The 22,716-nt window shown below is 40.1% G+C and overlaps 2 protein-coding genes across 2 annotated transcripts; one reads left to right on the top strand and one right to left on the bottom strand.

Moving 5' to 3' along the window:
• Nucleotides 1–1,301: 1,301 nt before the first annotated feature.
• cmc1 (C-x(9)-C motif containing 1) lies at nt 1,302–8,089 on the top strand. Its single transcript, XM_069693167.1, has 4 exons — nt 1,302–1,391; nt 1,812–1,901; nt 7,082–7,172; nt 7,382–8,089. Exons 1-4 carry the CDS (start codon nt 1,373–1,375, stop codon nt 7,500–7,502), a joined length of 321 nt encoding a protein of 106 aa, XP_069549268.1. The 5' UTR covers nt 1,302–1,372; the 3' UTR covers nt 7,503–8,089.
• Nucleotides 8,090–10,418: 2,329 nt separating this feature from the next.
• On the bottom strand, nt 10,419–21,696 carry azi2 (5-azacytidine induced 2). Its single transcript, XM_069693166.1, has 8 exons — nt 21,554–21,696; nt 19,696–19,949; nt 18,895–19,011; nt 18,517–18,616; nt 17,378–17,511; nt 16,946–17,010; nt 15,226–15,350; nt 10,419–12,192 (listed from the first exon to the last, which is right to left on the bottom strand). The coding sequence occupies exons 2-8, from the start codon at nt 19,912–19,914 to the stop codon at nt 11,750–11,752; spliced, it is 1,203 nt and encodes a 400-aa protein (XP_069549267.1). The 5' UTR covers nt 19,915–19,949; nt 21,554–21,696; the 3' UTR covers nt 10,419–11,749.
• Nucleotides 21,697–22,716: the final 1,020 nt, after the last annotated feature.

Below are 22,716 nucleotides of genomic sequence, written 5' to 3' on the forward strand. Positions count from 1 at the left end.
GATAGCTTACATCTGTTTATTATTGTAGTCTATAGTCTCACTAAAAGTGTGAAGACTGTCTTTTGTTTAAAGTGTGTGTGTGTGTCTGTGAGTGTGTACCTGTCTTTCTTTGATTGAACAGGTGGGCCCTCTTTGCATGGGATCTAGACAGCCGGTCCGCCACACAGCTGAATGTGGTCAGGCTTACTGTGCTCAACATGCAGTCTGTGGTTGCAACTCAGATGCATTGTGGTTGGATGTCTACGTACTCTCAGGAGTATTTTCCCACCATTTTGCCATTATTTTATTTCACTCTTGTTAGTTGGTCCACATAATAGATTTTCTATTTTAAATTGTGTATCCTTTTGCATTTAAAAAAACATGTAACTATGTAAAAGTAACTTTGTAGTTATTAGGAAAATATCGCAAATACATTTTCTATTTGGGCATTCCTCAATTAAATGTTGCAAAGCTTAAGCTGCAAAAACACTGTTTAATTTGTCTGTGATGCTCATCTCATCATAGCACAGTTTTTACAGCTTCAACCTAATGGCCTATAAGATCAAATGAACTGTAACATTTTGCTAAAGAGATTTATAATGTTAAAATGGACTACAATATATTATATAAAGCTGACAAAGCATGCCATAGAAGGAAAAGCACAAGTGTTTATCATACCCCTTCAACCTGTGCTTTTGCTGCTGCAACCTGTCAAAATGTATTTTTAGATTACTTTTAAAAGACTGTTAACAAATGAACATACTAATCTGTATTAATCCATTCATGACCCTGACACAGTTATATTAAAAAAAACACCAATACAAATAGATATAAACAAGACCACCTCAGTACAGTATGCAGTCCTTACAGTGATATACCGTATAGCTTCAGACAGGCTATTCAAAATCAAGTCTACAGCTCCTCGGCACAGTCTCAACAAAATATCAGATTTTTAATTTTATATGGGTTTAGCATCAACTTCTAACAGGAATATTGTTGCATTCAGGTGGTTATACAGATTTGATGTGATTATTGATAAGGTCAATGACTGATGATACCAGACTTCATCTTGTTGTTGTTGTTGTTATTATTATGGCTGTCTCTTCAAACCTAGATGATAAATCAACAGGAATTATTTACCACTGTCCACTATAGTAATGACTATAGTAATGAAACAACCGCGGAGCTAAACCACCACCTTTTTGACAGTCGGAGCATCACTTCGTCAGGTGTCGCGGACTGTCCACAGGGCATGACTGAAGCGAGGTCTGCACGTGATTCTGGGATCTGTAGTTCTTTAAACCGCGCGATGACGTCAGCGGAAGTGTTTTGAACGTTCGCGAGCGAGGTCACATTGGCTCAGTTTTGTAATATTTTGAGAAACATCACTGTAATGGAGGCAACACACGCAGGTAATCATCACTGGTGCTGTTTTAAATGCGTTGCACGCCTCTCATGACACGCCGTTAACAATTAGAAAAGCATCCGAGATGTTCTTTGCTCGCTCTTTATATCCAACGTGAGGAAGACTCGTGTCTGTAGTGTATAGTAATGCTAGCTAAGCGGCTGTCTCCAGTAAAGGCAAATGATGAATACTTCTTCATATGTGAGCAAAGTCACGTGTCCGCCACCGTCTTTAATGGTCCACGTTTAAAGGTTTTGACTGCCTTGAACCCTATTCGTCATCTGCATGGATGAAATCAACAACAACAACAACAACAGCACGTGTTCCAGCAAAAGTCTCTCAAAATTACCAGAAAAAGACATGATGATGATGATGATGATGATGATGATTTCCGTGTGCCTTTCTTGTTGCCCTGCATCATCTGCAGAGGTCCAGCTGAGACATGTGGAGAAGGACGTACTGATCCCCAAGATGATGAGGGAGAAAGCCCGGGAGCTCTGTGCTGAGAAGGTTGAAGGTGTGTTTCTGTGTGTGAGATATATGAGGATGTTATTTGATCGTTTTTTTTTTTTTTGGAAGTAATAAACATGCGTTGTCTGTAAGTTGATGCCTGTACATTTCTTTAGGTGTCGGTACAGTACGTTTTAAAGCCCAGCGGCCCCATTTTCAGTCAGTCGTGTGTGCATGGCGGTTTAATGGGGAAATAAACCTTTCCCGTGGCAGACCTTCTGAAAAACACAGGTGTGTTTGACTCGTAATAATAATGACTGGCTCAGTGATCGGTGTCTTAGAAGGACCCGTCAGTAAAATTGGTTTCACCTGTTCTTTTCTTGCGATGAGAAGTCAAATGCTCTTGTCTTGAATTGTGTACTCGTGTGCTAACGCTCACTATTTGGAGTGCACAAGTGTGTTCGCTTGTCATGTGTTGGAAAAATACAGTCCACTGTAAGTACCCGGATGGAGTCAAACTTTTGAGTGTGAACCTCTGGACACTTTTCACCCTCCACGGTCGCCATCTTGGCTACGTAGCGAAAAGGGACTACCAGTGCAACGTGTCTTGAATTGGTATCTCGCAGCATTGGAGGAAGCCGCAGGCGTTGCGAAACACCCCACGACAACAGTGCAAATTGTAATCGTCCAAACACAAAACACAACAACAAAAGTGTTTATTTTTCACTACGTACCTCTTTACTGCTGTTGGGCAGAAGCCATCGGTGTGTTTATTGTGTGTGTTAAACAGAGGGCACAAATACACGTTCATTTCCGGGTAAAATAATAAAAGCCTGTAGATATGTTGGCAGGTGATGCATTCAAATGCTACGGTTATTTCCAGTAAGATCAGAAGGACTGTGCGTTTTGAGACAACACTACCCTCTGTCAAAATTCAAGTACTACACAAGCCAGTGAGCTAACGTGAAAGAGTGCAAAAGCACCATAAACAACAACCTCCAAAAGAGCTGCATACAGACCGAAATATCTTACAAGTAAAATGTAACAAGACATGTTATGTACAGTGAAACAAAGTCACAAAGCACGTTGTCTTTCTATATACTGCTCAGTGCAACCCCCCCCCCGAAGTACATGCATGCTTATGCAATGAGAAATCAGTTATTCCTTTTTAAATCCAACAGTATAATTGCATATTTTTTCTAAATTTTTGTATTTTCTAAAATATCAAAGTTTTCTGAAATAAAAAGTCAAAAGGTAACCTACTACAATACTGCATTCTTAATTAAGGTCAGGGATTTGTACAACCGAAGCATTATTATTGTCAGCGTGAATGAGCAGTGATTTGTAGAATAGAATCATTAATCTCCCATTCTGATCAATTTAGAATAATATTTGGTTCTGATTAGAGTCGAGCTTCACACTAGAACACTGCTAGTTTTAGGAACTGTCTGTTACCTCGTGTGAAATTATGATGCAAAGCTTGTGTTAAATTTATGTTCATTGTTTTGTTTTTTTTGCTGAAAATCTGCTTCTAGTAGTCTACTCGCCACACTTTTTTGTCTGAGGGCATTTTTACACCTAAAAGTCCGAATTGAGGTCCAAACCAAGGTCCACGTTGTTTTTTTGTACACGATATACTTTTGATTAAATTAGTTTTGGTTTCACTTTGACTTTTCCCTGAAAATTACTCTTTTTTTTTTTTTTTTTACATGGTAACTCCATCACCTGTTGTCAAACATCATCTGTTGGATATTTCCCTTCTAAGGAATGTCTTTTAGCCTTCTTGTTCCTGTTCTTGGCCTTTTGATCCTGTTTCCTGCCACTGTTTCTCATGTGCTCTTATTTTGTCTGAAAAGCAGAGCAGGCCAATTGGCATGCCAGTAGTTGCCAGCCTCATCAATGTGTTTCTAGAAATCTGATGACAGCCTGCACGAGCTGGTGTGCACATGCAGCCCGAAGTAATGGGACAGTGGCAGTGTGGGTAGTGGAAACCCCCCTCACGTTACATTGCTTCTCTTTCCACTCATTTTCACACCTTCATCCGCCGCTTTCTATGCTGTATGTTTGTGTTTGCACTGGGCTCCTGGATGTATGTCTATGATTGTATATTACTAAGAAAAGTGAAAAAAAAATCTTTTCCTGTGTTACCTGTCTCTGCATATATGCCTCCAAACACCTTCCGGTTGTGTATTGTCTGCTTTGTTGTTCAAACAGTCAGTACAACTGACCTGCACACAACATCTTTGCAGTTTTGCCTGACATGATTTGTCCCGCTGTGATGATTCATGTTAATACAGTCACGTGTTTTTCAGAATCAAACTATTGGAACAACTCACATACTCAATGACAACTACTTTCATATTGAGTACTGTTGCATTTTTGCGAGACTTTGATTTGCAGAAAGCTAATTGGTTGTAAATTGAGTTCATTCGGCCCGTGTTTGGATCCCAAAAGCCAAAACATGCACAAACAAAAAGTCAATTTACCTTTCCGTCTTTTGCACCTTTTCCACTGCTGGTTCTGTTTTGGCTTGAATCTACTCAACTCTTTTCTTTTTTTGATTTCTCTTCGGGCAAAACTTGTGGATAGTACTGATAGCTGCCACTTTTTAAGTATCACCTCCATTGAGGTTCCAAGCAAGCTAATCTGATAATAAAAGTTAAAAACTCTGTACACCACTGATTGGTCAGAGAGAATAGTCAAAGTTACTGTTTCACTGTGTGTGTGTGTCCGGCGCAAACTCTCCATTGTTAACTTGCCAACCTACTATAGCGGCCACAATTTGTTTTTAAATTCACTGGACTACATGATTAAAACCTCACTGTGGTACATGGAGGAGGTGCAGACTTTCCTCTGTTGGGTTGCCAACAATATCCTCCATTGTTCTTGTTTGTGTTGCATTGAAGACGATGTCACAGTAGTTTCATGCGGCGTTGCTTGCCCTTAAGTAACTACAGTGAATTGAGGACATGGCGCCTGCAGGGAAGAACGAAATCCAGAAAAATGCCTTGTGAAAAAGTGAGTCGGTACTGGCAGTGAAAAAGGAGCTTGTTAAGTTGGAGTTTCATAATTCGTTCATTTGATGATTTAGAAATGCAGAAATCTTGCTCCAAATCCTGCCATTTATTTTCTGCTCTAACTAATTATGTATTAGAGGTTCACACCTTGTGTCTTCCACTAAAGCTCCAAATCTCCCTGAATGTTCAAGCCTCTTGCTTCTGCTTTCCACTAGCTGCCAAGCTACACTTCTGCATCTTTAAAAACGGCAAACCAAACGCCCTAAAGTGAAGGTGGCATCACACTTTTCTTTCGAAAAGGCTCTTCTGACATAAAACTAGCCTCTTTTGATATAGTTTTGCCTTCGGTGTAGCTACCGATATGCGATCAGAAAGGCGACCCTTCTGCAGCCTCTATTACTACCATGGGACAAGGATGAAGCGTCTGTTGATTAGATTAGTCGCACTGTTCTGCTTCTCTAAATTGGTTTTGCAGTTCGTTTTTTTTTATTTTTTTTTTCACATCTGCATCCTGATGAAAGTATGTGTGATAATAATACTGATGCCACTGATAAAGGTAATTATGATGTCAGTTATTTGAAAGGGGACATGGGAGGGCACTGGTTTTAATTAAAGCCTTGAGAAAGAGCTTGCTAACAAGGTGAAGACTCAGTCTTCAACACCTTGTTTACAACAAGGACCTCACGTTTAACATGGAAATACACCACTAGTCTGGGCACAGTGTCACTGATGCATCCGTATTGAGGGGCTTTTTGTTTGTATCTTAAGTGACAATTACCGCGTGCTACAATTTCATGCTTTTATCCCATTAGACTTTAATCTATACAGAGACTGAGCTGGGTCAGAGGAGACTGACATGTAGCAAAGGTTAAACTTGTACGTAACTATCTTTAATAAATTGCAACCATTTGCACAAATTCTCTTGTCTGTAAGGGTTTTCAAAACTCACAAGCATTTGGCTCTTGTCCATTAATGACACCGGTGGCCTTCATGTCACATGTCTCACGCTTCTAATAACGCAGAGCACGTGATTTCTGGAAAAGCTCCGTTTTTGTAGCTTGGTTATTGTAAGAAACACCATCTACGCCCGGGCCTCATCGGGCACCGTGATCGGTGAAGCATAACCTATATTTAATTCTTGAGGGTACAGATGTGTGTATATTTGCGAATGGTGGGATGTGTGTAAACAGGGCGACCACTGATACACCCACTCTGCAGCCGGTACAGTTACGTTTAGAGCTTCAACGAACAAGGAAACATGGGTTTCAGTTTGATAAGGGACACGACCGAAGAACGAGTTCCTCGTGGAAACGAGAGCCAACTCGCTTTTGCTTGTAGCTGCTTGGATACATTTTTATTGAGGCTATTTTACGAACCCCTTTCTTAGAAAAGATGGTGAATTCATGTAAAATGTTACAAACATCCGTAACTTCATTAATTCTCTTGAACCTTTATTCAATAATAAAGTACAAAGACAGATTTCCACAGTTTTCACTGACCATCTTAATTGTATGTTGCAAATGAATTTAGGACATGAATGCTGAGGCCCTGTGTCACATCACATCACCTTTCCTTTTAATTAGACTTTTTTTTTATTGTTTGGAAATTGAAGACACGGATTGTCGCAAGTAAACGTTTTGCCTAGTCTCGCTTGATACAAGAGTTCAGTTGCTCAACAGTCCGCGGTCACCGTAGCCTGATTCTCAACCTTCTGATGCGGCATGCATTTTCAATAGGAGATAGATCTGGACTGCAGTAAAGGAAGTCAAGCACACGCACACTGTGTCTACAAAGCCTCGTGCAGAATGAGGCCTGGCGTGGTGTTGCTGAAGAAACCATTGATTCTCTGGGAAAAGCTGTCACTTTCACAGCTGCATATGTCTCTCTAAATTCCCAACTTGAATATTCTATGACCTTTTCTTTCTAATTTTGCCTCGATGCCAACTTTTTTTGAGTGTGTTGTAGGCAACACATTCAAAATGTATTTATAATTACATTATACAATTAATCTGGTCAGTGAAAACACTTTGGAAATCTTTTCTTTGTACGTTTGTTGATTAAGTAAAGATGAATAAAACTGAACAAGTCGCAGACTCTTGTTTTTATTGCATTTTACGTTAAATGTCCCCAGCTTTTCTGAAAATGGGGTTTGTACATGTTGAACCGTTTCCCTCTTTTTCTGCTAATATATCTTCCTCTCTTTTCCACCTTCTTCTCCACTTCCCTCCAGCCTTCAGCCACTGCTGTAAAGAATCTGGCTTCTTCATGGTGTTTAAGTGTCGAGTGGAGAATGCAGCCCTGAAAGAATGCCTGACGCAACAGTGAGTATTTTGCACTCCTGTCTGGAGCACAGACACAGTAAGGTGGCTCCCTCTGTGTTATTACACCCACCAATAGCTTTTACGTGGGCTTACCCACTGTGGCCCACCCTTCGCTGACACTTTCAACTATTGCCTCTCCAGTCTCAGCAGTCTCCAAACAGCACAGTCGCCATCATAATGATGTTGCCGTACCTTTTGTCTTCCACCAGCTACAAGGACCCTGCGTTTTTTGAAGAGTGTAAGCAGGAGTACATCCAGGAGAAAATGGAATATGAGAAGACGGGGGTCGCGGCCAAGAACAGGAAACAAAAACTTCCAACCAGCATGTAATAAACGACACGAGAACCAAACATCTTGTAAGGTGCGTAGTTTCAGACCCCGCGCAGAACCTGGAAACAAGTCCGGCGCACCTGTGATACACGGTGACAGTATGGCCGGGTTGGCCTGTGTGTTTTACTTAAATCTGTGGAATGAGTGACTGAAATTATTTTTGGCGTAATCAAAATGATGCCTATGCTGATGTTGCATTAAAACAATTGGACTGGTTGTATCACGAGACCTTTCACTTTCTTGAAGATCTTCAGAGAAGTGCAGCTCTTCTGCTTTGATGGTGTGCAGTTGGAAACTGAGGGAGGCTAAATCGTCACGTGTCTGATTTGTTGCCGTTTCTCAGAGCTTGGAGAATCATATGCAGTAGAAGATGTGTATTCATTTACAAAGAATCTGAATAAGATGTGGAAAATAAAGAGTCTTGCACAGTATATGTTAAAGACCTCTGTCATTTAACCGACATCATGTGACATTGTGAATACATTTTCAATTGCAACAAAGTAAAAAAACTAAAAGAGGTTGCAATTTACACAAAACCTGAAATGTTCTTGAATGTTTTTTTTGTCCCAGATAAATGTTTAACATCTTCTGATTGATTCATTTGAACTTATATGATGATATGTGTTTTATAGAGGTTTATAGCACTCGCATTCAGACACCTTCAACTTAAAAATTGGCAGCCTGCAGTGCACTGTGTTCTTCAGTTCAATTTGTCCGATTTAGTACAAGCAACATTACACTGGAGGGTGTTCTTTAACGTGATTATTGGCATGACAGCGATGCGGTCAGCTGCCAATAATGACGTTAAAACACACCCTCCAGTGTGATATTGCGATTTTACAACAAGTTACCAACTAAATAAAATATGTAAACAAAATGTATTCATATTGTGGGACAATTCCCTCTCAAAATATACAACTTTTTGTTAGTGTGACCTCCGTTTCCATGGCAACACATGGGGTATGACTAACAACTGGAAAACAATCAATCGCATCAGTAGAAACGAATGTAATGTATGCAGTGTTTACCACTCCAGGAAGTAGTCCGACCCTTAGTAACAACGTAGCAACAGAGACGAGCTCTAGTCCATTTTATTACTTTCTAGAGATGGTTTCTCAAACTGAATAAATACAGCACATAGAAACACCAAACTGCTTAGATCACTCAATCTCGTTGTAAGTAAGATATCCGATGAAAAAAGTTATCGACGGAGTCATGTATTTTTAAGATTTTAGCACCGTGTCGTGTTAAAACATTACCGGTCAAGCTTAAGGATCGGAAGTGCGCGACTATCTGTAGTGTTATGGTACGGCTGCTCGGAGCGACAAAAATGGACCTAAAGAGACCAGATGTTGCCAAATGAGTCACAATTAGTAGGCCTATTACAAATATAAACAACATTATATTGCATATTATATGAAATTCAATTCCAATTATATATTCCCATTGAGAAGGCGGAGTGATATTTCAAGTGAAGAGCAGGGTGTACTTCATGCTGATTTGAGCATAGTTGAAATGTTCTGTTGACCAATCAGATCGCTGGGTCGGAACTATTTGTCATACAATAAACCTATTATAATTTAATGTGACACTTTTATTGGCTTCACTTCTTTTAATGTCACAGCTTTAGTTTTTCTTTGTTTCAGTATCTTTTGTACTTTGAAATTAGGAGGGGGCCTTAAATTCAGACTACACTAACAGGACAGCCAATTTAACTTTTTAATTTTAATAAAAGGATCAAATTGGTTCTCTTCCTGTTACATCACAACCACTTTACCTTTTCATTCATCATTGTGCTTTCGTTTATGTTTCGACCATCTCACCTATATTGTTCGATCTGTAATTCCAAAGAACCAAATAGTGGACATTACGAGGAAGGTGTCAGTGAGTTATTGTAATGAGATATTGTCATAAATACTGTGACAGTGTTGTTCTCTCCTGGCATCTCAAATATGTTTTTCTCTTCTCATGATGACTGAAATGGCTCCACAGTTCTGTTCTATGGATGTGAGCGAGCAGGTGGCTGAGGTTGGTATTTATGGGAAACATATCAGCATGCAGCACTTGAGCATTGCAGTATCCTTTTTTAATAAATAATGTAAAAATATCAGTGGGCAGATGTTGAGGTTTTTTTTATTTCTACGTTTAAGCGACAGCACATGGCAGGTTTTTAGACCCTAAATCTAGTTTTAAATTTCTTGTCTGCATCCTTTCTAAACACAAGATATTCAGTTTTTATCTGTATGATTTGGAGAAAATCTTATAAAGATGCTGGAATCTGAAAAGAGAAGTTGTTCTCTTGCAGAGATCAACTAAAGCTCCCAAAAATGTATTTCTGGACAGAAAGACAACAAAATGTGTTTGCTGGTTTAAACATGATTGCAGCTTGAAAGGCCAATGCCTGCAGCAGTTTTAATTCAATTAAACCAGCGAACCTTATTGCTACAGACACAGAGAAACCTCTCACAGTTGCTTCCTTTCATTCATTTATTTGATCATATTTACAAACAGTCTGAAGTGCAGTAAATCTAAAATATAATCCATATCTACTGTACATTGCATTTTGGTTTGCAAATTGTTTACAGAAGTATGAAACTACTGCTGTAAAATAACATCTCTTAAAAATTAAGAACAGAAAGACCACAGTTATGAAACAGATTGGAGAAAATGGAAAAACAAAAAAATATTTGCAATAACCACGGGCCTTTGTGCTTTGTGCACCTATGTGTCTGCTCACATTTCTTCAGGTTAAAACATTATTGTCTTTCCACCATCGCAGACAGCTCTTAAACACATCAGAAGTCTTCGGGGTGGGGCGAAAAAAAAGAAAAAGTTTAGAGTGCAAAACCACGTTTGGCCGAGTACTGAAGCCCACCATATACATTTATACAGATATGCACATTCTTCCTTCCGTTTATCAGATAACTTATTTTTGTTTGTACATCCCTCAGTTGATCTGACTATTAAAAAAAAAAAAAAAAAAAAATCGATTACAAACTTCCCTCATCACTTAACAGCAAGCCTGACATCAGCACAGTGCAGAGTTTAGGTACATTTTCTATTCTTCAAAACAAACCTCATTTGAATTCAGCTTCTCAAAGTACGGGGGAGTGTATACGTCGTATTCCAGGAGTCCTTCATGTTTAAAGGCCTATTAAATATCCAGCAATTCACAGCCTTACATCTACATGTCCCTTAAGAGCTGAGAGAAGAAAACAAACAACAAGTAGATCTGAGAAATCCAAATACGTGATAACAGGTAGGTTTAAAGAGACAGTTTTTCCTTTTCGGGTGCAGGTGAAGTGCTTTAGTTCAAAAAGCCACACATTCGAGATAAAAATAATGGATTTCTTTCTCTCTTTTCTCATCCAAATATTGTATTCTCAAAATCATTCAGTAAGCCGTGGGGAGATTGACAGCCTGCTTTGACAATTATCAATATGGATTTTAATAAAAAATAATTTTTGGGAGGAAAAGATTTAATTTGGTAGCTGGACAAAAAAATAAATAAATCTGCAATTACCCTACAGTGACTATATGTCTGTCTCCACCACAGTACAAAAACAAACATCAAATCCTCACACCTAGACATCGCCGTCACGTGATCATGAGACAAACATGGGACTACATACCTTGTATAATTTACAGTGATCAAATGTAAAAAGACTTGCATTGGAGGGAGTACAGGTATATAAATTCTAGTACTATGCTGCGGCTCCAGTCCTCACTGGCCACAGTACATGGAGAAAGAGGCCCTTTGAGCCCTAATAGGTTTATTATAATGAGATACAGATACAGGCAGGCGAAAGGTGCCCACACACTGATCTGCACACACAGGCACACTGTTTGATGTGCATACACATACACACGCTCAAATTAAACGGCATGTATGCATGCTTGCACACACGTATGTGTGCATACAAGGACACATACACACGGACAAACTATTTCTGTTGAGGGTCTCTCGCCAACTTTTTCTATGCAGAGTCAGATATGTTCACCGATGCGGTGTGCAGAGATGGCAAATTCATGAGTTTACAGTCTTTACCTCGGAAAAAAGGCCTCTTCTGGCCTCAGTAAGTTCCCACAACCAGTAGGTCCGGTCTGTTCCACCCTGGAGGAGCGGTCTCATCAACTTAAGGCAGGTAAGGTGGTAGCTATGTGGCAGGGTCGGAGAGTTTGTTCATTCTTCCACTCGTGTATTTTCCACCCCTATTTAATCATCTATTCTCCCATTGAAGTTTATCTTAAAACGGCTTGGCCCACTCTGTATTGGGAGGGCTCCTGGGACTGCAGTTTCCCATTGAGGATGAGGAGTTGGATGCAGCGGAGTGTCCCTCCCAGAACATGGCGTCGCTCGGCTTGGGGGGACTGGGGAAGGACCGCGAGCTGTCATCCAGAGAGGCCTGGTTCAGGGGAGGCGGGGGCAACACGACGGAGCAGGTGTCGCTCCCGACCAGAGCCTCTCCTGAACAGCTCTGAGAGGGCCAGGGCCCATTGTACCAGCAGTCCTCCCTCAGACTGTCAGGCAGCAGGTTGACCGAAGGGCTGCTGACAGGGGGGCAGGGGCGGCCAGAGCATGAGGGGAGCGGGGGGGCGCTGGGGGGACGAGTCACTGGTGCCCGAGGAACTGGGTGGTTGTTGTTCTTTTCCACGTCGTCCAGACACTGGATTGGAACTGTTGAGGCAGCTGAGGACAGAGACAGGTGGAGGGGACAGACGGAGCGGGACACAATGAAGGATAGAAGGAGAACAGAGGAGAGTGAGGGGCAATCAAAGGGCGGATGTGGTTGTACAAAGAATTGCAAATTGTTCTCATCTCATGAGATCTGACTACACAGGCTGTCCACACAGTGATTGCGGCAATGTCAGTAATGGAAGCAGGACATCAGTGGCAGCAAATCTTTTTAAAACACTTCATCTCTATGGTTATATTTAAGCTACAAATGTCATTGTTATAGTATGGTGATACTATTAGACATACTACATCAACTTCTGCCTGATATATCAATTAAATATATATTTTGGTTGGTCTTACTCTCTATTTTAGGAGTGTGGCCCCCTTTTGAAGATGAAAATATGTAACAAATAATAAATGATCAAGAATACATTTTAGGTGGTGTCATAAGTCCACCGCTCGTTAACAACTTGCCGTTTTAATAAACTGGTAATTGAAAAAAAAAAAGCCTTTCAAAGTCTAATACCTTCCTCAGGAAATACATTTAAAAAAAATAATATTTGGCACAGTTCAATTTCAGTGCACTTACACTGCAACTGTAGATACATTAACAAAGCACAAAAAAAAAAAAAAAAATCATGGGTGTGATTGAAGAATAGTTGAAAACAGTGATTATTATGTGTTGGTAATTGTCATTAACCAAACTACTTTAACTGTAATCAACAGTCATACTGTATGGCAGAATTTTATATGATTCATTGTTCATTTCTCAGTTCATTTTTAGCAGGCAATAAAATCAAATGATATACTGAAGAGCAAATATCCTGTCTGATTTTGTGTGGACTGCAAAAGCGTGTACAGCTTTATAAATGTAAATGTCAGTGACTGAGTGATGAAGTTACATCATTGGTCAGCCAAATGCCCATGACTTCCTTTATACTTTCAAAATGAAAAGTGCTCGTTTCAAATTAAAAGCCCTCTCTAGCCTTTCATATATCATAAACAAGGTTTTAACTTGATCTTGCTACAATACATTTCTTACATTTTTTGGGACTGAAACAGATTTCTTATTTCAACTTCACCACATCTGTCTGTAAAAAAAACAGCTGCCGGTTTAAATCAAGCCATCTATTTTTTCCTGATAGGAGATTTTGTTGTTGTTGATTTGACACCGTGATTGCATCTCTGCACTTATTTACACGTGGATTAAACGTTGGTTTCTAAAGAGATTGAAAAATTCTAAGTCGCGTTCAACAAAGCCTTTTTGATCTCTAACTGAATAATAGACCTGATAGTGTAAAATCTGACACCATGCAGCACGCTTACACAATAAAACCTCGCCACCATGTAAATGTCACCGCCTGTGAATCAAGTAAATATCCAAAATAATAATTAGATTTTGTTCTTGGGAACAGAACCTCATCAAACAAACCTCGATACATAAACAAAGCCACTCTGGTATTTTACAAAGCAGATCCACACACAAATCAGATGTCTTAATCTCACACACACATCATTGCTTTGCCATCAAATCATCATCTTGAGCAAATAATAAAGTTTAAATGAGAGTATCTGATTCTGCTTTTTTTTTTTTTTCCATACCTCTCTCCATCCACACATCATCTATCCATCCATCCCTCCCCGCTATGCTTCCATGAGATGGTCTCCTGAGTCTGGGATTTGAATAAAAGTGATTCCAAAGGAGGAACATTAGAAGAATACAGATGCACAGTATGACTGAATAAATACATAACACACTCTCCTCCCCCTCCCTCGACCCCCCTCTCCCTTTCTCTGCCACTCCTGCTTTCCTTATTTCACTCCATCTGCCTCATCTAAGTTACAGGATTACCCTCTTATTCAGTGGAATAAATAGGACAAGATTTATTTTCTTGCCATATTTCGTTCTAATTTTCACCTCCTGGTCCTCTTCTGACACTCCAAGGAATCGACATCAGAGTAATCCCTCCTCGGGCAGCGTACATCACCGCAGAGGGAGGGGAACGGAACGGCAGACCGTTTCATGGTGTCCTTTATCGAAGTGTTTTGTGTACTTTGATAATATCCACAGTCTATATCCACACTGCATACCTACTGCACCGAGGAGCAGCAGAAGTCTCCTTAGTGAGTAGTGCTTTTTTAGAAGAGCACTGCCTTTACTTTACAGAGGCTTTAATAACCCTCGCATTTCATTTCATTAGTGTTTGTGTAGAAAAGCAGTGTGTCATATTTCAAATGCTCATAAACCATAAATCTGACATTAGCTGACAGCCAGGTTAAAGATTTTTCAACGTCAGATCAGATAAACATTCTTCTCTCTAGATACATTTCACTTCTTTTTATTGGCTGTTAAAAAAAATAAAAAATAAATTATATATATATATATATATATACACACACTTGTAACTAGATTTGAATAATTCTTTGTAAAAAATATTTGCTCATTTTCCTTCACTGCTATTTGGGGGGTGGGGAGGTGTTTGTGTGCACGTATGTGTGTAAAATCTACAATAGCAGTATTGCAATATTTGACTGAGTTTTTTTTCCATGGGTGAAGAATAAAATTATGTTGAATTAGATGCACAGCAGGCTACACACAGACACATACAATATGAAAGTTTTGCAATAGAAATACTAAAATATGAAACAAAGAAAAATAAAACATGATCAAAATGATTAAAATAGGAGAAAACATTACCTGATTTTTGAGGGTAAAAATATTATTGTTTTTAAGGTAGCCTAGAAGACATAAGGAACCTGTACAAAGATTTCAAGGATGTCCTCCTGTGTAAAATACAAAAGGAAATATAGGGGATACAGGAAACGCCCCCCCAGCTGTATATACAGGGTGGTGTGAAAAGGCAGCAGGGGAGCAGAGTTGTGGGTTATCACATACACTGAAATGGAAATTAAGCATGGAATGATGATTCAAATACTTAACAGCAGTGGTGAAAGCATGAACTCACCAACATGTTTGTAAGTGTCCGTGTGTCTGTGTGTGTGTGTGTGTGTGTGTGTGTGTGTGTGTGTGTGTGTGTTCCTCACCTTGTCTTGTCTCGCTGATCGATGGCCTGAGTTTCCTAATCAGGCCTGTTTGGTGCTTCATCTCCGAATGGAGACGAGAGACCTCACAGCACAGAGCCTTGTATGTCTGCTGCATGCTCCTCTCCCTGCAGGTGAACACAACAATTCATTTAAACGTTAAGTTAAAAGCTTTTGTGCCGTTCGACACACCTTGTGTCGTTAGAAACATTCAGCTGGATCTCATGTAGTACAAATCATGAGCTGTGTGGCATACTGTGGCTCATAGTTTCACTACCGTACCACTCAGAAATATCCTTTATATTGCCATATGTACTCGAAAAGGAAGACACTTTTTGAAGACAACTTCCCCGTCCTTAAACTCAAGCAATTTTCACCTGTTTGCTAAAGTTCCAGGATGTAAAAAGTGGCTTCATGGTGATAACTATTTCTGCCATACGATTTGCTTCTTTTGCTGACACATTTAACACCACCTCTGACTGTGCTGATTTCAAGTCACGGAGTGGTTTCGCAGGTTTCGAGCATAATCGCAGAAAAGCATGAGTTCACATTATTTAGTTCCATTGAGACCATATTTCACACAGAAGTCTGACAGAGATGCTGTTTTTGAACTGTATGGATGGATTTAATGCTAAACCACCCGGTAGCATTAAATGCATTAAAAACCAAGAATGTGGTAAAAGATAACAAATAAACGATGATGGTGGTATTTGAGCACTGCAACACCTACAAACTGTCCTCTCCACACCTTATGTAAAGATGCAAAATCTAATCAACGCTTGCTTTAACGTCTAACACCTCCCGACAGCAAAAAAAAAAAAAAAAAATCCTGCAAGGAAAGCTTTTTGTGCTGCTAAAAACTAATCACCAATCATTATGATACACCATGAAGAGAATGTTCTTCATTAAATGTGAACAAATGCTCACTCACAGGGAATCAAGTACATGTAGGGGAATTCCATATGGCATCGACCTTGGACACATCAAAACACGGGATTGAAATGTAAACAATTTCTACTGAATACAAGTGTTAAGGGTCTAAAAAGTTGAAGACTTATGAGTTTATCTGCACATCATAGATGTTTGACGCTGTACCGTCCTCTAGTGGCCAAAGAGGAGAAGTACAATCCATAGTGACTGCACACGAGAAGAAAAGTGTACGTTATAGTGACATCACTCACTGAGCTATGAAGCCTCCTCACAGGCATTTGTCCTAAAATCGCTCCTCATGTTGTCTCTTCTACATGTTTTTGTATATGTTTTAAAGGCCCTTTCTGGTGTTTCAGCTACAGCTGATTAATGGATGTATTGCATCCATTCCATGACGTTCACATTAAACACAACACTGTGCTCGAGATACATGACAGTGAATATTAAGTTGTGCACAGTATATGCTTTGCAGTGGAAAACATGGACTGGAAAAAAAACTATACATGATCATGGAAGGCATTACATTTACAAGCTTCAACTCGAAAGACTGAATGAATAATGAATAAATGAATAAATATATTAATTCACTTTATTAAATCTGGCCAGATTGTCCTTGTGTGTCCTGTAGTTCTCGGCAAAAGATGTCGCCAGAGTCTCCGTAGTCTAATTTTAACATGAAACCTTTTAATCGAGTGTTTACACTGATGTCTGCGTTGTCATTTGTGGTCAAAGAAATGACAGTTGGCCAATGAACTGGCCTCCACTCTTCAGTGATATTCATAAAACATTTTACCTTGCATTATACTTTGCATCACAGGTCTGGTCCAAGTCTGGTCCGTTATGGCCATGGGGTTCCTCCTGCAACAGAGGTGAGTCATGCCAATTTGAATTGCATTGTGACATGGCCTTGTCCCCTCAACATCAACTCGTACTCATCTTCCTCTTTTTTTTCCAAAAATAAATGTGTTTTTTTCCTCATAATAGCTGCAGCATATCCTCCGTGCCTTCTTCCTCATTCCCACCTCTCCCCACTACTCTGTATCTCGCACTGCCCGAACACCTGTTGTCCCTTTTCCTCCTTTTTTGTTACGCCACATCTCTCCAGGAGTCTGTTGTTTTCCAGGGCTGTTCTCCGTGGCTCCTCTCATCTCACCCTTTCTTTTCTCTGTCCTCCCTTTTCCAACATGCTCTCCTCTTTAATTCTTTCTTCCCCCTCTTCACTTACAGCACTTCTCTCCAGCAGCCGGCTGTTCTCCAGCGTCACTCTCTCCAGCTCCTCCTGCAGTTCGTGGATCTTTAGCTCAGTGCTGACCCTGTCCACCTGCCAGTAGTCCTGTGGGCTGTTCAGGCTCTTCATCACTAGGTGCAAAGACATATAACATTAAATCAAATTATTTTTTATAGATATTTGGTACGTCAAAATGTTCAGTACATAAAGCATGTTGTGGTTATTGCTTCAATGAGAGCGTCTTCTATATCCATACCATCGGTTATTTCTAGATAAGGTGCCACAGTTAACTGAGCAAAACATTCTAATATGTGGTTTTACACAGTGGTGGAAGAGGTACTACGGTCCATTATGTAAATGTACCTGAATTGAAATTTTACTTGAGTGAAGTATTAAGAGCTAAATGTATTATACTACTGTATTATTTCTTTTAATGTGTAAACAGTAAATTGATGTGGTTGGTCATAGTATTATAATCTTAACTAATTAAACTATTTCTTCAAGTATTGTACTTAAGGACAAGTACTTAAGTACATGCAAAGAGTTCCTTTAGTGTCACACTTCAAATATCAAAGATATCAATGGGCAGCTCAGAGGAGGAGAGTGTCCGTTTTGGGGATCTCAGAATTGCCTCTCGCAGATGATGTGGTTCTGTTGGCTTCATCGGCCTGTGACTGTTCGCAGCTAAGCGTGTTGTGGTTGGGATGAGAGTGAGCTCCTTCCAAGTCACAGTTCTCTGCTGGAAATGGGTGGATTGCCCCCTTTGGTTTAGGGTTGAGGTGCTGCCCCCAAGTGAAGTATTCAGTATCTTAGAATATTGTTCAGGGTAATATTGAGTATGATACAAATTTGACATAGTAAGGGGTTACTTGCTTTGCCTCAAAGACCAAATTATCGAACTATGTCAGAAATAAATCTATTCTATCATTTTAGTCAGATGATTTTTTTTTTTTTTCCCCTTTTGTTGTACCTAATACACATCTAAAGGTCTTTGCAAAATCATACACGAGTAAAATAAATGTATGCCATGTGTACTTTTGTCAGTGCTTAAAACAATATCCATGGCTCATCCAGTGTTGAGAGCAGTGTACAGCTGTTACACAGAGTAGAAAGCAGGCCGTGTGCTCTCCCTGTACCTTGGCTGGTCTCCATCTCTGTCCTCAGCTGAAGCAGCTCCAACTCTTTGGCCTGGAGCTGCTCCGTCAGCAACCTCTCACTCTCGCTCTTCTCCTTTTTCTGACCGAGAAAAACAGGACAGTGAGGTAGAGGGGGAGGAAGAGGACCGAGTGCACCAAGCTCTCTCAGTCTCTCTCAGTATGATATCATGAGCTGTTTTTTTGGTGTTTTTTTTTTTTTTACTTTAGTTCTGAATCAAAATCACAGAAGAATTAGTTAGAAGACAAAAACTCTCTTTATTCTCCTTAAACTTAAAAATCAACAATGTTTCAGCCTTGATTGTTGTGTCTGGCTGCAGTGTCAGTTTGTGTGAGGATCAAATCGATCAGTGAACGCACCAGTTTGTTAAGCTCCATCTGCAGGTCCTCCTTCTCTATATAGATACCTCGGTAAGCACTGAAAGCCTTGTTCACATACTGGGGACCCTCTGATGGAGGAGCATCGGGCCGGAAGAGCTATAGAGGTGAAAGAGAGAACACGAAGAGGAGAAGATAAAAGAGATCAATTTCATTCTAGGACGGAAGTTTACCCCACCACATCCTATCTTGATGGGCTACATGTTGGAGTGGATGAAACAAATAGTGATATAGAGATTGAAGATATGTCGACATGCTAGTGCTCTCTCTGCCCACATTGTGTAGAGCATTTTCATTTTAGCTCTCCATCTGTATTAAAGCTCTTCCTGTCAACATAGCTCTCTGCGTATTTTACTGGATCCTTTTTTGAATCCAATTTCAGGAGCCTTCTCCTCCGCCGTGTAATGCTCCAGCACAATGTTTGTCAATGCCATACTTTTCCAGACCTCCTCTCTGTTTTAGACAGCGCACATTTATTTCTCATTGTTTTATAATTCTGACTGGAGGCCAACAATATTAATGATGCTGGCATGCAGACTCTCCCAAAGCCGAGAATTTTGCAGTGTGGTGTTCAATTAGCTGACTTTTTCTGAACTTTCTCCAAGCATTTTGTGTTTGTCCATAATTCTGTTTTCATTTATTTTTGGCCGTAGCTCACGGTTTCTAATCCTGACTCTCAGGCTGTTTAGCCAACAGAATAAACAGGATGTCCTTTTACTTCAGCTTTTATCTCACTCTTCTCCCTTCGGCCAACACCCCTTATTTTTCCATTGACACTTTTACCTTGTCCTCTAGCTGCTTAACCCTCTTCCTCAGCAAGGTGTTCTCTCGCTCCGTGTCTCTCAGCCTCTTCTTGATGTCCTCATACGCTGTGACCAAGGCGAAGTGGGACGCAACAGATTCGTCCCCGGCGCACACCGACACAGGGCTCTCACCAGCAGCAGTGTAGGCTGTCTCATGTTTAAGGATGCAAATGTCATCATCCACTGCCAGGGGCTCCATGCCTGCACAGGCCTACTCTGTAGCAGATAGAAGACCTATAGGGATGACATAAAGACTTTCATTTTCAGACTGTCAAATCTGTTTTTTGTAAAGGAATATATATACACAAATAATAATAAAAAATAATTACAGTTTCAATAAATAATTAACATTAGTTGTTCTTATCCTGCAATCACACAGCATCACAGCAATGTAATGTTGTTCTGACACAATTAACATCTGTAGGTGGCACTCTCCTCCCTACACATGCTTATTGAAGCTGTTTCTTCAATGCAAATAATTGTTTCACAAAAGGCATCGCTAGAGTTTTTACCATAAAAATCCCCGGTGGGAAACAGGACTGCTGTTATTATATTTTGAAAACCAAACCGGTTTGGCTTTGGCACACACGCGAGTTTGATGAAGCTGATTGTAAAGGTATGTGAACAAGGTGCGTGTGTACTTTGTTCCTGTGATTTATCGCAACATTATATTCCACAAAATTTAAACAGATGTGTTTGTGAGAGTAAACGTGCATCTACAATTATTTATTAAAGAGCTTCAAAGCATTGGTGTCACGAAAAAGTCTGCAATGTAAGAGATACAGATGGTGTGAACAGAAAACGGTTTGCGGTTTTCAACACGGGGGTCGTGTGCACTTAAGTGTCGGCCTACGTCTTTGGATCCATGGCTGCTTGAGCTGGTCGTGTACATGAAGTGGTGCACACGCAAAACACATTTGGAGGAAACGATTCTCTCGAGTTTTACGCGCAGAAACAAACTCCTGATTGTGCACAGGTGCAGAGAAAAGTCTCACGTTGACCTGAATACAGATGTGACACGGTCCAGCTGGAGAGTTTCAGCAGGCCATCCAAGCTCCTTCACACCGACACGGACTTAAACCCACGTCCTCCCGGGTTTGTTCAGCAGAGACAGTGCAGCTTGAAGCGAGTTGATGATGTCAGCATGCGATGATGCAGCAAACACAGAGGAGCCAAGTTTTTTTTTTTTTTTTTTTTTTTTGAACAATGAAGGCCGACCGCTGGTGGAGAAATAAGTTTCAGCACAGTAACTCTGCACAGGATGTTTAGATCCACGACACGAAGCACGAAACGAGCCTCAGTGAGAGTCGACGGCTTTAAAGGACGTCCTCGGTGAAACGGAAACAACCCGAGCAAGTCAAAACGAAAGTAAACGTGGATCTGAACCAAGAGGGACGTTTGACCTGTCTCAATAACACGGGGGGAGGGAGGGGAGAGGGCAAACCGACTACCAGGGTCCCTCAAAGCAAAGAGGAGCCGTGGTTGAGAATAAAGAGGCAGACTTCACGGACATGTAAACAATCAATGAACCCAGCCTGAAGCGATGCTAACGCTGTGACGTTAGCTTCCGTGAACCCTTGCTGACAACCGACAAAACAACCGGGACGTGGTTGTTTTAAAAAAAAACAACTAATATATAATACGCTGCATGAATAAATAACACGGTCACGAGACAACGACCTTCAGAAAGCATCACGTATAACATAACACCACAGAGCCGCGGTGATCAAAACCATCGATCTCCTCAGACGATAACAGCTAGCTGAGCGGAGCTAGCGTCTTCTGGCTCGGTGGAGCACAAGGAGGCGATTTATTTCTTCCTCTCGACTTTCACTCACCGCGGGGAGATGTTTGTCCTCAATTAGGTGTCGACTGGCCGCGGAGGATGAGAAAAAGAAAAAGAGCGGCTGTTTGTTGAGGGACAGCGGAGAGACGAGGCTCGGACACTCTGCACCGCGTCTCGTCCGAGCTGACAGGTGAGAGAAACAAAAACTTCCGGGAGTCACTTGACGGCTGAAAGCTTTTCAAAATAAAAGCGTGTAAATAGAAACGCGTCACACTTTTTTGTTTTTGTTTTTGTTTTGTTTTGTTCGTGGTAAACTATTTAGTGCGTCGTGGACATTACAGTTCAGACTGAGAGTAGATTTAAATTAAAAGAAGTAGTTATATGCTTCGATGAAGCTGTATATATACATATATATATATATATATATAATATATAAAATATATAAATGTATATATTTATTTATATATATATAATATATATATTTATATATATATATATATATATATATATATATATATATATATATATATATATATATACATATATATGTATATATATATATATATGTATATATAAAGTCACCTGAGGGACTGAGGTCTTTTCTGGATCATGATGCCACGTGACCGGTGACGGGGACCACATGAAGAGCGAAGGACAAGAAGCAGGTGGTAGGCACTGATTAAAAACAAAACATCTATATAAAGGAGAAGAAATACGAATCATGACTGCCCTAAACCCTGCTTCATTTAAATACGGTCTAATATAGGACGAGGTAACCCCGTGCTAAGTTAGGCTAACGATAGCAGACTAGACAGCACAGCCCAAAGTTGGCTAACTTTCTCACGTCGTGGTTAACTTCCAGTGATGCTGCCCAAATATAGAAACAAAAAATGAAAATTATATATAATGCAACAGAACACACGTTTTGCTATATTTTCTGTCACAGTCAAAAGGGCTTGGATAAATATTGATGGAGCTAACCAGCTGGCTCCTAACCACCAAATCACCATCAATCACCAAAGAATAAAAGCTGCTGGTCTTTTTTTATTTTTGTATCCTGATCACTTTATCTTTCTTGGCCATTTTCAGAACAACTTTAAAATGTGACTTATGAACATTAGTCCCCACTTGAACTATGGTTTATGATTTCATATATCTGTATTTATTTGAAATATAAAGCACAAGTACTTGTATAAATATTGGCCAGTCAGAGAT

This window comes from Brachyistius frenatus, unplaced genomic scaffold, assembly GCF_029030835.1.
Source record: "Brachyistius frenatus isolate BFR_SWC_R1_liver_20210118 unplaced genomic scaffold, ASM2903083v1 Contig_14, whole genome shotgun sequence".
NCBI lineage: Eukaryota > Metazoa > Chordata > Actinopteri > Embiotocidae > Brachyistius > Brachyistius frenatus.